The following is a 14,981-nucleotide window of genomic DNA, read 5'->3' as shown; positions in this document are numbered from 1 at the left end:
AATTTATTCTAAAAGACACAAACATGGTCAGGTAAGATATAAACATGGTCAGGTAACTGACATAAAATGTCTTTTTATTCCTCGCAAACAAAATGCAAATTGATCTGTTTGTTTAATGTATAAGAATACTATACGACTTGTTTCCAACAAAAATATTAGAATAATATTATATCCTTTATTTCGTTTTTAGATAGATGATAAATAGAATAGAAAAGGATATGGGGTTAAGGTGGAAAGCTTTTCTTACATGTAATTAAAAAATTGGAATAGACATACACGGTTTTTATGCACAACAAAAAGGAAAATCAAAGAACTTTTGACCTTATTTTAGAAATTAAATATATCAAGAAAACATATTCCATGTTCAACGTTATTTTTAAAAATGAATCGATGAACAAATATGTAATATGAAATATTGGACGTAATAATATGAAATTAAAGAGATGAAATAACTTTCTGCAAATTTCTTTTTTCTTTCTTAACTTTTTCTTGTCTACTTTGAGTAACTAAAATAGTTTGTGCGACACAATTGCTTATTCTCGGTGCAATTCTAGAACTTCTACCACTTTATTCCTCGTTAACAAAATAAGTAGAAATAAGATTTAAAATATTAATAATTTAAACAAGAAAATAATTTATGTAAAAAATTATCATTAATTTTAAAGTACTAAATATTATGACTTTTTACCTAGTTTAATAAGGAAGTATTTAATAGCTAAAATTTTAGTTAATTTCAAAGTCCTTAATATTAAGAAAGTGAATTAATTTACAATTTTATCCAATGTGATACCTACTTTTAAAGGGTAAAAAAAGCGAACGACATTTCGCTTAGGGGTTTCATACTTTTAATATAATATAGATAGATAGATATAAATATAGATATAGATAGGTATTGACATAGATAGATAGATATATAATATATAATCATTTGACACTTCTTGATCTCAAGTTTGCCAATGTCATCAAGGACTTGGCTACTTAAAGTCACAGGGCAGAATGTCATTTATCCTTTTTTCCTTCTCATTTTTATATATTTTTCCTTATTTTGTAGTTTAAAAGTGCAACGCGGTACACTAAGTTACTATTATGCGTGAGGTACGGGGAAGCGCCAGACCACAAGAGTCTATTGTACGCAACTTTGCCCTACATTTGTGCAAGAGACTGTTTCTACGGTTCGAACCCGTAAACCTCCTGGTCACATGACAACAACTTTACCGGTTTATGTTATTTTAAAGATTCATCTCCGTAATGCCTTGTGTCTTTTTGATTTTCTACCTTTGTTAGTTTTGAGTCTCTTTGTTTATCTACTTTTGTTTATGGGAAATTAGAGAAGAAAAAAAACATTAGACAATTTTCCCGGAAGCAAACAAGGAAGTGGGAAAGGAAAAATTAAATAAAAAATAAACAAAATAGAAAAAGGTAAAAGAAAGGAAAAGGAAAAACAAAAGCAAATTACACAATTCATGCAATTTGGTTTCGTGGACTTGGGGCCGATACATTCAATTTTGCCTTTTGAGCCCTCATTCTTCTTTGTTGTTGCTGTTTTTCTATACATTCTTTTTAGTTCTTAAAAAAGGAGAATATTATAAACATTGAAATTAATTAGACTCTCTAACGAAAGGTAAAAGTTAGGTACATAACGTAAATTCAATTTGCGCGAAGCATGGAAAATTAATTTGCGAAAAAATTCACTAAGTTTGTAAAAAATTTCAAATTATGACTAATTATTAAATGCAGACCAAAGTAGTGGATAAAACACCCTAATTAGTATAGCTCTCGCTTGCAAGCGCATCTATCTCATGATAGTATGAAGTACTAAAAATTAACTACAGTAATTGAACCATTAATAAAATAGCAAAATGTAAGACATAGGCTAAAATAATGTTCTTTCGAGGCTTCAATTTGATTTATTTTGAAAACTAAAAATAATCTTTAACATATATCTATATTATGATATTAGTATAAGGATTGTTCCGTATATCTAATAAGGTTCTTTTATAACTGCGCGAAGCGCGGTGAGATTTATTAGTATTCAAATAAAAGATGACCTACCAAAACAGTCTAGAGACTAAGTATGAGTACTTTTCTTCGTGTATATGGTTAAAATCGGGTCTATCCAATTTTACTGTTTGACCTAGACCGGGAATTTGCATCGAAGGATGACTCCGAAGTGGATCGGATCGAGGCACGAAGACAAGGAACCGAGATCGAGATTCGAGGCACCTGCCAAGATCGAGGCCGACATCAATCGAGACCAAACGAGATAGGCATAGAGCAATACCGAAGATAGCGTAATAACGGAAAAGCGAGATATCCATGACCGGTCGAAGATCATGGCGGAAATCTCGGAACAGATCGAATCAAGAACGGTTGTTTAGTTAATCATGGAATTTCCTTCTGTAATTAGAATTGTACCATATATAGAATTTCTCTACTATATAAAGGGGGATTCTAACTATTTTTAGGCACAACTGAGAAAAAAATAATATAATTTTCTTTCTCGCTCACACTCTTGTTCTTCAGCTTATTGTATTTTATTGTCCTTGTATCAACCAGTTCGAGGGTATTCCAACTCAAAGCTGAGTCTTATTCAAACACTGGTTTGATTTGCCTTATAGTTCAATTCTGTCTTTAATCTTTAAATTTATCAATTGATATTAAGTGAAATCACATATCCTTAAATCCACGTTATAAGTTTAATTGCTATCCAATTTTGAGAGTAAACACTTCGAGACCAAAGTTGCAAATAGAATATGGTCGTGCACATCCAAATAAACATGGATATTTAGGAAAATGCCCTTTACACTCCTCACATCAACACTACAGATTAATGGGTTAAAAAGTATAGAAATGCTCAATGGGTTTTCGAAGGCCTGCCACTTTTTATTAGTACTCTTAGATTCTTACAAAACATATTAATCAACACTAAAATCCAAATTCAGTGATCTAATGAAGTGAACAACATTAGTTAAGTATCTACTGAGAGGATTGTAGAAGATATGAGACAGTGGGGAGTAGGAGGGGTGCATCAACTTGGAAAACTCTTAATAGAAGCAACATCTTTAAATGTTGAATTGGATTACTACTTTATTTGGTCTTTATAACATTTGGTTCAATAAACTCATAAAATTTCTTATCAATAATATGAATTATTTTGCTTGGTCCTATTTAGATATGACAGGGATCCCATCGAAAATCGCTACACATCGACTGAGCTTGAACCCAAAGTTCTGCCCGGTAAAACAAAAGAGAAGACCCCAGTCCGAGGTAAAACATGCATTCATCAAGGATGAGGTAATCAAACTTCTCAAATAGGATCCATTCGGGAGGTAAAATATCCCGAATGGTTAGCAAACGTAGTCGTAGTCCCTAAATAGGAGAATAAACTTAGGATGTGCGTAGATTATAAAGATTTAAACAAAGCATGTCCTAAAGACTCTTTTCCTCTGCCGAATATCGATCGTATGATCGATGCCATGGCCGGCCATGAGATCCTTAGTTTTCTCGATGCCTACTCCGGGTACAATCAAATACAAATGAACCCGGAGGATCAGGAAAAGACTTCGTTCATCACTATAGTCCCGCTGACCTTTAGTTTCCTTTGCTAATGCTTCCTCATCGGTTTCCTCATCTTCAGTTGCTCCATCATCTGATTCTCCTTCTGACTCTCCGGAATCCTCCTCTGAAGGAGTGTCAATGTGGACAATGACAGCTGGAGTTTTTGAAGTTTCCACACCCTGTGCCTCTGGGTCTGTCATGAGGTTGGAGAAGTCCAAATTTAGGCCCGGAATGGAGGTGCTTGTGCCCTGCTCACTGCCCTCCAGAAGGAGAGAAGTCAAATCGAACTCTATGTTCTGCAGCTTGTGCAACTCCGTTTTCAGCTTAGCAACATATGTCCTAAGCTGTGGCATATCTCCAACCTCGTCTCGCTGATTGATGTTTGAGTGGGACCCAATGCTTGCTTGATAAGGTTTGGTAGTTCCTTTGTCAGCCGGTCTACCTTGGCGCTGGCATGCTGAGCTAGTAGACCCAGCTTTGTGATAGCTGGCAAGGGAAAAAGTGGTTGTGCACTGCTTGGCTGAGGCTGAGGAATGGCTGAGGAATCAGCGGGAGCAGCAGGGGCAACAAGAGTGTCAGGCATTGATGAGAGAACAGGTGCTGGTGAGTCGGATGCATGAGGGAATGAGGTCTCGAGCTGGATATCCGTTTCCTTGCCTACTGCATCACTTAGCTGAGTAATGTCAATGCACTGGAGAGCCTTCTCTATACGATCATGTTTTGGGGCAGGTGGAACGCTTACAGCTTTGCAAAGAGCCGTGATCAAACATGGGAAAGGAATAGAGGTTTGATTTTGGTTTGCCCTGATTCCCAGCTCGTTGAAGATAATATGTCCCACATCAATCTTGATGTCTGACATGATGCATGCAATTATGAGGGCCTTTTCAATGTTGATGTCTGTCTCATTCCTAGTAGGAATCATACGGGAGCAGACAAAGCTGAGCCAATATCAGGCTTCCTGGGTGAAATCCCGTTTGTAAATCTTGTGGCGCGGGTCAATCCAGGAGGGGGTTTCCCTTTCCTATGACAGATGCTATCAAAGCACGCTCGTTATCTTTGTTGGTTACTTTTGCATCATATTCAGTTGTACCTGATGACGAGTCCTCAAAGAATAGATCATTGATTGTGCCTGCGTCACAGAGAACTCGAACTAGAGCGGAGTCCAAAAATATCCTATTTCGCCTTTGCTTAGCATTTCTTGAGGCAGCATAGAATTCCCTCACAATTGTTTCATTGTAGTCATCTAGGGCATCCATGAAGAATCCCCATTTCCTCTTCTGAATGTTTTCAATTATGTTAGGGTAGTTCTCTTTCATACCATTCAGGCTTAACTGCTTCTCCTCGAGAATGTTTCTCTTTTTTATCCCCTCTTTGTATAGGTTCCATGATCATGGGACCCCAAACCTCAAATCTTCCCCGCTCTTCCGTCTTACTTCAGCTTGTAGGTCAACTGATGGCAGGATGTCTGTCTGTGCCCCCTCTTCTTCAGACTGGGAGGAGTGCTCAGCAGTGTTGCGGGTGGTTTCTGGCCGTTGATGCTTATACTGTTGTGCTTGTTGGTTCGGAGCAGCACTTTTCTTCCCATGAGTAGCTGGTGATCGTGTTGTAATAGATTTCCTTGGTGCCATTCGTGCAATAAAATAGTGTGTGAGTGGTGGGCATAGCCAAAAAAAAGAATGTGGGGGAAAAATAACATAGATAAACAAGTTATGCGATGGGTTATGCAGACGCATATCTACTATGCAGACCGCAATCTTAAGGGATTATGCGATCGCAACAACCACTGCAAAATAAGTTTTGCGATCGTAAAGGGATCGCAGATTTGCACACACGAAAGGTAGTTTAACTGATTGTATTTGCGGTAGCTATGCGGTCCGCAAAACATCTTTGCGACCTCTTAAGTGGTCGCATAAGTTCAAATCACTAGGTCTTCTAAAGTCTTGTTTACCACGACTTTGCGGATCGCAACCAAATTATGCGTGCCGCAAAGATCATCTTCTTCGGTCAACAATGGTCAAGCCTCCCACCTACACAATTCCCTACACTCGCAGGCAAAAATTTAACCACCAATCGCCCACTCAGGTACCCACCGCACATGTTTGAGAACAAAAACGAGATATGGAGTTCAAATGATGGACATTATGCAATGAATCCACAAGAAAAAGAAGATAAATAAAAATAAAAATGAAAACAAAAGTGAAAGAGTCACATACCAGATATTAGAGCAAGACGAAGGTGAAATCTGAGTTATGAGCAAGGTAAATTCCTTAATTCCTATCCTTCATATGTGATCTGTGTGCGTGATTAAAATGTTTTTGGCTTTTCTTTCATTTCTTTTGTTTTTGTGTTTTTTGATTTTGTGAGAGTTGTTAAGTGTTCGTGTGCGAGTGGGGTTCACAGTATGTGAAGTATTAGGGATTTATACCTGGACGTTTTGTGGTGGGCAAGTGGTCGCATAACACATTATGCGGTCGCATATGTGTTATGCGATGAGTTTAGAGATGAGTTATTTTACCTCCATTCTGCGATGCATTCTGTGATCGCATAACGTCTATGCGGACCACGTAACTTGAACTATTACCACAGTTTTCAGACCCAAGTTCCCCAAATTCTCTGACCGTGTTTGCAGTAACTATGCGGTTCGCAAAGTCATTATGCGACTGCATAGTTGCCGAAAGCCCCTAATCCACCATTTTTTTGCTTTACTCTTTGCACTCTGTTTCATGGTAAATTGGGCTACCTGCACTCTAATACACACGTCAACATGTTCAATCACTGACAACTAAAAAAAATTATAAAACAATTTTACCACACATGGGTTGCCTACCAAGAAGCGCTTGATTTAATGTCGCGGCACGACGATGTTGGTCCCCTTTTGGGCTACTCAGTAGTGGGGGTCGGACTATCCTTGAGAGCAATTTGCTCTATAAAGTGCTTGTCTCCTGTTGTGCCCAGGTAATGCTTAACCCGTTGTCCATTTACTTTGAAAGTGTGAAGTTCGTCTTCCGACTCTAATTCAATAGCACCGTAAGGGGACACATTCACAATTTTGAATGGGCCACACTATTTGGATTTGAGTTTGCCCGGAAATAACTTAAGTCTCGAGTTGAAGAGCAAGACCAAGTCACCAGATTTGAATTCCCGTTTCAAGATCTTCTTGTCATGAACAAACTTCATTCGTTCTTTATACATGGTTGCACTCTCATAGGCATGGAGACGGAATTCTTCCATTTTGTTGAGTTGTGTCACTCTCAAATTAGCAGCTTCAGCCCAGCCAAGATTTAACCTTTTCAGAGCCTACATGGCTTTGTGTTCAAGCTCCACGGTCAAATTACACGACTTACGAAAGATTAACCGATACGATGAGGTGCCAATGGGAGTCTTAAATGCAGTGTGATATGCCCACAATGCATCCTCTAGCTTCCTTGACCAGTCGGTCCTGTTTGCATTGACAATTTTTGTTAGGATGTTTTTAATCTCCCTGTTGGAAACTTCAACTTGACCACTCGACTGAGGATGATAAGGCGTGGCCATCTTGTGCTTTATGCCACACTTTTCGAGCAGCCCGGTAAAAGCCTTGTTGCAGAAATGAGAACCACAATCACTAAGGATGGCTCGGGGAGTACCAAACCGCGTGAAAGTGTTCTTCCTTTAGAATGCGGTCACACTCCTTGCCTCATTGTTGGGTAAGGCGATTGCCTCAACCCACTTGGAGACATAGTCCACTCCCACCAAGATATATTTCATGCCATAAGAACTCACAAAGGGACCCATGAAATCAATCCCCCACACATCAAAGATCTCGACCTCCATTACAAACTTCATAGGCATCTCATGCCTTTTAGAGATTGATCCTTGCCTTTGACATTGATCACAAGCCTTGACCATTTGATTCGCGTCATGGTAGATAGATCGCCAATAATAGCCACATTTAAGCACTTTCGCGGCTGTCCGATTTCCTCCATGATGACCCCCAACCGGGGAGTCATGGAATGCTTTGAGAATTGGCATTACTTCATCTTCCCGGCACAAATACGAAACAAGAAGGGCTCTTCCCAATAGTATTGCCTACACTCCCACAAGAACTTTTTCTTTTGATATGTTTCCAATCCATCAGGGACAAGGTCGCTAACCAGATAGTTAGCAATATCGGCATACCAAGGGGCAAATGTGTCAGACAATGCCAATATGTGCTCATCTGGAAAGGCATCATTGATGTCAAAGTCCTCTTTTGGCCTCCCTGCTTCTTCAAGCCTAGATAAGTGATCCGCAGCTTGGTTTTCTGTCCCTCTTCGATCCTTGACTTCAAAGTCAAACTCTTGCAACAAAAGGACCCATCGAATCAATCTGGGCTTGGCATCCTTCTTCTCCATAAGATAGCGAAGAACAGCATGATCAGTGTAGACTATCACCTTGGATCCTAACAAATATGCCCGAAATTTTTCAAAAGCATAGACAATGGCAAGAAATTCTTGCTCGGTCACAGTATAATTCATCTGAAATTTTTCAAAAGCATAGACAATGGCAAGAAATTCTTGCTCGGTCACAGTATAATTCATCTAAGCACCACTGAGAGTCATGCTTTCATAGTAGACAGGATGAAGGATTTTGATATGCCGTTGACCAAGCACCGCCCCAATGGCTACAGTACTGGCGTCACACATGAGTTCAAATGGAAGAGACCAATCCGGTGTGACAATAATAGGTGTTGTGGTGAGCTTTTCTTTCAACTCCTCAAATGCTTTGAGACACTTTTCATCAAATACGAACGTAGCATCTTTTTCAAGGAGCTTGCACATGGGGTTTGCAATTTTTTAGAAGTCCTTAATAAAATGCCTATAGAAGCCGGCGTGTCCCAAAAAACTTCGAACACCCTTTACTGAAATGGGTGGAGGAAGCTTAGAAATGATTTCAATCTTTGCGCGGTCTACCTCTATGCCTTGTTTGGAAATTTTGTGGCCCAAAACAATGCCCTCATCCATCATGAAGTGACACTTTTCCCAATTTAGTACAAGGTTTGTTTCTTCACATCTTTTGAGCACTTGTCTAAGGTTGTCAAGACAATGCTCAAAGGATTCACCACTACAGAGAAGTCATCCATAAACACTTCTAGGAAATCTTCCACCATGTCCGAGAAAATTGACATCATGCACCGTTGGAAGGTAGTCGGAGCGTTGCATATCCCAAATGGCATCCGGCTAAAAGCAAAAGTCCCATATGGGCATGTGAATGTTGTCTTCTCCTGATCTTCCAATGCAATGTTGATTTGGTTATAGCCGGAGTATCCATCAAAAAAGCAATAAAATGACATTCTCGCTAGCCGATCAAGCATTTAAAAGGCATAGGGAAATGGTCTTTGCAAGTGGAACTGTTGAGCTTCCGGTAGTCCATGCAAACTCTCCATCCGGTCACAGTCCTTGTTGGGATGATCTCATTTTTCTCATTTTGGATAACGGTCATGCCTCCTTTCTTTGGCACACATTGCACCGGGCTCAGCCAAGAACTATGGGCAATGGGATAGACTACCCCGGCGTCTAACCACATGATGATTTCCTTCTTCACCACCTCCTGCATGGACGAGTTTAATCTTCTTTGGTGCTCCACACTAGGTTTGCTTCCTTGCTCCAATTGTATTTTGTGCTCACAGATTCCGACGAGAATCCCTCGGATGTCCGCTATTGTCCCCCAATGTCTTGTTGATGTTCCCGTAGGAAATTCAATAAATGATCTACCTGCACCTCATTCAACAAGGAAGAAACTATTACCGGTAAAGTATCATTAGAGCCAAGAAATTTATACCTTAAGTGTGGTAGAAGTGGCTTGAGTTCAAGTTGTGGCGGCTCAATAATTGAAGGCTTTGTTGGGGGGGGGGTGGCTCTATTCTCTAAGTCAAGAGAAAGCTTCTTTGGTGCATAAGTGTAAGACCCACATCCTTCTAATGCATTCATCGATTCCATGTACCCCTCCATATTTTCACCATCGAAATTTACCAATATCGCCGCCAAAGCCTCATCTAGGCATTCTTCTTCCATCTTCATTTCACTTGCGTCCTCTAACTCATCAACAACATCAATGACTGAGATGCCTTCATATGCATGTGGCAACTTCACACCCTTACTTGCTTGGAAGGTGACCACTTCATCATTAACTCGGAACTTGATTTCATTTCATTCCAAATCCATAAGTGCTCTTCCGGTAGCAAGGAATGGCCTCCCCAAGATGATAGGGATTTCTTTGTCAACGGCACAGTCAAGGATCACAAAATCGGCCGGAAGGAGGAACTTTCCCACTTTTACTAAGACATCATCAATAATTCTCACTGGTCTTTTGATTGAACGATCAGCCATTTGCAATCTCATGCTTGTAGGTCTTGGCATGCTTAACCCCGCTTGCTTGTAAATGTCAAGAGGCATCAAGTTAATGCTAGCCCCATTGTCACAAAGAGCCGTTGCAAAATCTCGCAAGCAAATAGTGCATGGAATGGTGAATGCTCCCGGGTCTTCTTTCTTTTCAACGGTGGTTGTTGCAATAATGCTAACCCGGTGAGTAACATTAACTAATTCATTCTTGGTGGTTCTTTTCTTGGTTATCAATTCCTTTAAGTATTTAGCAAAACCCAACATCTCTTGAAAGGCTTCCACAAATGGTATGTTCACCGACAATTGCTTCAGAATGTCATAAAATTTCTCGAATTTGCTATCATCAACCCTCCTAGCAAGTCTTTGAGGGAACATGGGGGAAGGTCTAGGAATTTGTGCTAGAGCTTTTGGTGCCTCTTTCATCTTTACCTTTTCATGATTTTTTTGTTGGACTTTTACTCCTTTTGGGAGATTTTCAACTTCAATAACAATCATCACTTCAACTTGTGCTTCAATATCTTGCTCAAGATCATCTACTCCAATAATTTGTTTGTTTTATCCTTGAAGTACCTTCCCGCTTCGCGTGGTGATTTCCATGCAGTGAGAAGTTGGACCACTCCCATTTCCTTTAGGGTTTGCAATTGTGTCACTTGGGAGTGTGCCCTTCGGCTTTGGATTATGCTCTCTTGACAAATCTCTCATTTGCCTTTCTAGCTTTTGTATGGATGCGGTGTGTGACCCCACAAGTTCAGACATGTTGTTCATTGTAGTGTCGCCTCTTTCTTGATTTTACAACATTCTTTCAAGCATGCTCTCCTACTTGGACTCACTTGAAGAACCTTCCTTATAATGTGAGGTGTTAGAGTATTGCCCCTTTGGTGGAACATAGGGGTTTGAACTCCGGTTTGCATAGTTGTTGTTGTTATTGCTCCAATTACCTTGACTTGATCCACCTTGATCATAGCGCCACTATTGATGGCCTTTCCCTTGCGGGTTAGGCCTCCGTTGATTTTGTTGGCGATAACCACCTTGAGAATTATGGACATAATTCGCCTCCTCACAATCTTCGGTTGACCAGGGTTGCACATCTTCCACAACATTTACCTTTTTAGTTTGGTTTTCAGCGAACATCTTGGTTAACACATTAATGTTTGTGGCAAGACCGGTAATTACTTGATCTCTCTCTTGATTCTTCTTAATAATGTTGGTCAAAGAGGGAGTACAGTATGCAATTCCACCCGTGGTATCTTTTGAGTGCCAAGCTTGATTGTGTTCTGCCATCTTGTCGAGAATTTGTGTGATCCTTGTGTATGTTTTATCCATAAAAGATCCATCCGCAGCATTCTTTGCTATGGATTGGTTCAACGGATCCAAACCCATGTAAAATGTTTCTAACAAGATTTTGTCCGGAAAACCATGATTAGGCGACCTCACTAGGTATAGCTTGAAGCGATCCCATGCCTCATGTAGGTGTTCTCCTGGTAGTTGCTTGAAAAAGAAAATTTTATCCCTGAGCTCGGATTTCTTGCTTTATGGGAACCATTTGGCTAGGAAAGCACGAACTAGTTCATGCCAAGAATGAATGGAGTGAGGTGGTAGATTTTGGATCCATTTCCTTTCCTCTCCAACTAGTGAGTATTTGAATACCCTCAGCCTTAGGGCATCATCTGACACGTTGTTCTGTTTGTGCATCGCACACACACCCAAGAAGTTTCTAAGATGTTGTGTTGGATCATCATCGGTAGAATGCCTAAAAAATCACTCTGCTTTAAGCATTAGGATCAAACCATGTTCCACTTTGAAGGTAGCAGTGTCAACTCGCGGAGGGACAATGGCATTTGTGTCCTCGATGTACTCATCTATATCCGCAAAAGGATTTTCTTCTTCATCATACTCTGCCATGTTTATCTAGCACACCAAACAAAGCAAGCAAAGTGTGATGGAATAAAACATGAAGTAACGCACACACAAAATCGTAATTTCAAAATCGTATTCCCCGGCAACGGCACCAAAATTTGATACGCTCAAATTACACCTTAATAATTAGTGTAAATCGGTCGATGTCAAATATAATAACCCAACTAGATTGGGGTCGAATCCCACAGGGAATAGGTGTGAAAAGGTTACTTGTGTAGTGTGAAACTTGACTTAATTTGTAATTCTATTCCGTTAATTAAAAAGAATGTTGCAATTGAGTGAAATGAAGACAAGTAGAAAATTGTGAGTTTGTAATTAATTTGATTAAGGAAACCAAGGTTGTGTCCCCATTGATGTAATGTAATGCTATCGGTGTTAATATGATATATTTCTAATGGAAAGTCCTTTGATATGCAAATGGTTTCTAAGTGACTACCCACTATTTCCCAATAGTTTAGTAATATCTACTCTTCAAGATTTTCCCAAATGTAAAAGAATTGCGATTGAAAATAACCAATTTATGCCAAATAGAACCCACTTATTCCTAGGCGATTCCATTAAACAAGGGTTAAAGCCTTGAGCTTTTGGTATTCAATTCTACCAAACTCTAGCCCACTTTTCCAAGTGAAGATAGAGTGAAATGGAATTAGTTAATGTTTGCAACCACTAACATCAGATGAAGCATAAGAACTGAATAAATATCAACCAACCATTATGTATATATTCAATGGTAAACACCCATTAACATTACACCCATCTAGGGTCCACAGCCTTAGTAATTAAAACTAGCTACTCATACTGAAATCTAAGAACAAAGCGATAAATAGAGTCATAAAGCTTACAAAGATGCAAGATTCTTCCTTCAAAAATCTCCAGAACAATGGTGCATTCAATGCTCTAAAAGTAATGTCTTTTTCTGACTTAGCTGCCCCACAAAAACCCTAATAAATCTATTTGTAGTGTCCTAAAAGTCGGAGCAAAAATTGGACAAAAGTAACCCTGCAGATAATTTATGCGTCCGCATAGTGGTCACAGATCACGTATGCGGTCCATATATTATTCGAAATTATCGCATAATCTCATGTATCCAACCCAGCTCTTGACCGCATTCCAATTATGCGGTCCACATATACATTATGCGACCACATATTCCTCCGCATAAGTGCTTCTTAGCTTTCTTGATTTCAGTTATGCGATCCTTATGTGGTCCGCATAATAGTTATGCGACCGCATAATGGGTCGCATCTTTTTCTCTTCAGTTAACCAACAATCTGCTTCAGTCTGCGATGGGTATGCGGTCCGCGTATGCTTTATGCGACCGCATACTTGCATCATTTCTGCCCTTTTGTGGCTTTTTGACTTCTTTTCCATGTTTTTGGGTCCTCAAGCCTCATGTACTGTAAAACACCAAAACTTCATAAGAATTAACTAAAAATGCATTCAAAGATGAACTAAATTCTATGTAATTGGTATCAAATGTGCCGAAATTCTACGGCACATCACTCACCCGCATCATAAAATATAGAATCAACTACCACTCCGGGGGTGACATTGGCTCCTTGGCCAGTTCATACATTCTTCCTAGGCACCATGTATTGAAAGTTAGAGCAAAGCACGAGTTAAAGGAGGAACAATCTTACAATCAGCTTTATCGCACGATCGAGAACATAAAGAAAGGGTATTATTCCTAAATGCCCAAGTAGCCTCCTAATCATAGATGTGGTCGACAACACACAGATAAGAAGGACTCTACTGGACAAAGCTCCGAGACCTCTTAGGACACTTTAAAACCATAGGCTCTGATACCAAGTTTGTCATGCCCCGACCTCAGGGAGTGCGACCGACGCTTAACCGACATACCCCGGCACCAATACATAACCCACACTATGTCTACAGAGCCTCTATAGATAAAGAAGAGTACAATGATAATGCCGGCAACAAGGCCCCGGTTATACCTCAAACAGAATACACAAAGAACAAAAGATACATGACCCCGGAATGAAGTGGGGCTCACCAAGTCAGCTGGGAGGAAGGTGTACTGCTATCACTGATCAATATCTCCTCCTATGGAACCACCTGCATCCATTTAAAGATGCAGCGCCCCCGGCAAAGGAGATGTTAGTACTGTCGAATAGCACTAGTATGTATAACTAAACACCCTCTCAATAGAATGACAAATAATACAAATAAGATTATTATAATATTAATGAAAGACTTAATCAACATCAAAACTCAATTTAGGATCAAGACAATGTTCAAATTAATTTCCATATCTCACTTTGGGAGATTTTTAGTATCGATATACCATTGTCCACAATACCATTATTCACAATATCATTATTCACAAAACCAGTACCACCGTACTCTTAGCACGGAGTCCGATCACGACCCGATTGGCTAGGCTATCTCATTAGATACATCAACCACAATTACTCTCAATATCAATACCATTGTCTTTAACACGAAGTCCGATCGCGACCCGATCGGCTAGGCTATCCATTTGGGACATCGACCACAATCATAATTTCAATTATAATTTCCACCACAATCACCACCATGTGTACGGACTGGTGTCCGATCACGACCCGACCGGCTAGGTTGTCTTATTTGAGACATCAACCTTTTTATATCAATCATCGCATTTCATATTACTTTCACATCTTTTCATTTCATTCGCACTAATGGCCATAATTATAATATCAATCTTGGCATGTTGGCCATATTCAGTATTTCCTGCTCACCTTTTCAATTTCAAATATCATCATCATCATCAACAACAAATACAATTCAAATCAAGGTGTGTAGTACACATGTTAGCAATTTAGAGTCTAAGGCACATAGAGATATTTCACAAAATTTGGCATAATAGCATTCGTTTGAACTTGACTTGAAGTCGAAACATTATTAATGCACAACCTATGTTTTGACACATCCTCAATTGATAACATAACATGAATAAAGAATTTGAGATACTTGTCGAATATATATATCGTTCAACCCATTCTTACTCGGAATAGCCAATTTTATAATAAACCACTCGGGACTTACATATTTTTCATGAATATCGCGTGATTCAATTCTAAGAGAAGAGTTTAGCCAACACACCTCAATTGAGCTTCCTTAAACTCTAAAACGTTAAAGAATTCT

At 39.5% G+C, this 14,981-nt stretch overlaps 1 protein-coding gene and 1 non-coding gene across 2 annotated transcripts; one reads left to right on the top strand and one right to left on the bottom strand.

Moving 5' to 3' along the window:
* Window positions 1-6,438: 6,438 nt before the first annotated feature.
* Window positions 6,439-7,092, bottom strand: LOC138892393 (uncharacterized). The gene is made up of 3 exons (XM_070176104.1): window positions 6,903-7,092; window positions 6,687-6,821; window positions 6,439-6,569 (listed from the first exon to the last, which is right to left on the bottom strand). Exons 1-3 carry the CDS (start codon window positions 7,090-7,092, stop codon window positions 6,439-6,441), a joined length of 456 nt encoding a protein of 151 aa, XP_070032205.1.
* A 4,236-nt stretch (window positions 7,093-11,328) lies between these two features.
* LOC117278848 (small nucleolar RNA R71) lies at window positions 11,329-11,435 on the top strand. Its single transcript, XR_004509209.1, has one exon. It is a non-coding gene; the product is annotated as a small nucleolar RNA R71 (small nucleolar RNA).
* Window positions 11,436-14,981: the final 3,546 nt, after the last annotated feature.

This window comes from Nicotiana tomentosiformis, chromosome 5 (assembly GCF_000390325.3).
Source record: "Nicotiana tomentosiformis chromosome 5, ASM39032v3, whole genome shotgun sequence".
In the NCBI taxonomy this organism is placed as follows: domain Eukaryota; kingdom Viridiplantae; phylum Streptophyta; class Magnoliopsida; order Solanales; family Solanaceae; genus Nicotiana; species Nicotiana tomentosiformis.
The sequence above is the reverse complement of the archived record's forward strand: the minus strand, read 5'-3'. Positions and strand labels throughout refer to the sequence as shown.

Excerpts from the sequence above, each read along its gene's own strand:
- LOC138892393 (XM_070176104.1), bottom strand. The coding sequence starts at position 7,092 with ATGGCCACGCCTTATCATCCTCAGTCGAGTGGTCAAGTTGAAGTTTCC. Across the intron at positions 6,822-6,902 it reads ATCGTATCGGTTAATCTTTC|CTGCTAATTTGAGAGTGACA; the intron begins GTAAGTCGTGTA and ends GCTGGGCTGAAG. Across the intron at positions 6,570-6,686 it reads GAAACGGGAATTCAAATCTG|AGTCGGAAGACGAACTTCAC; the intron begins GTGACTTGGTCT and ends CTATTGAATTAG.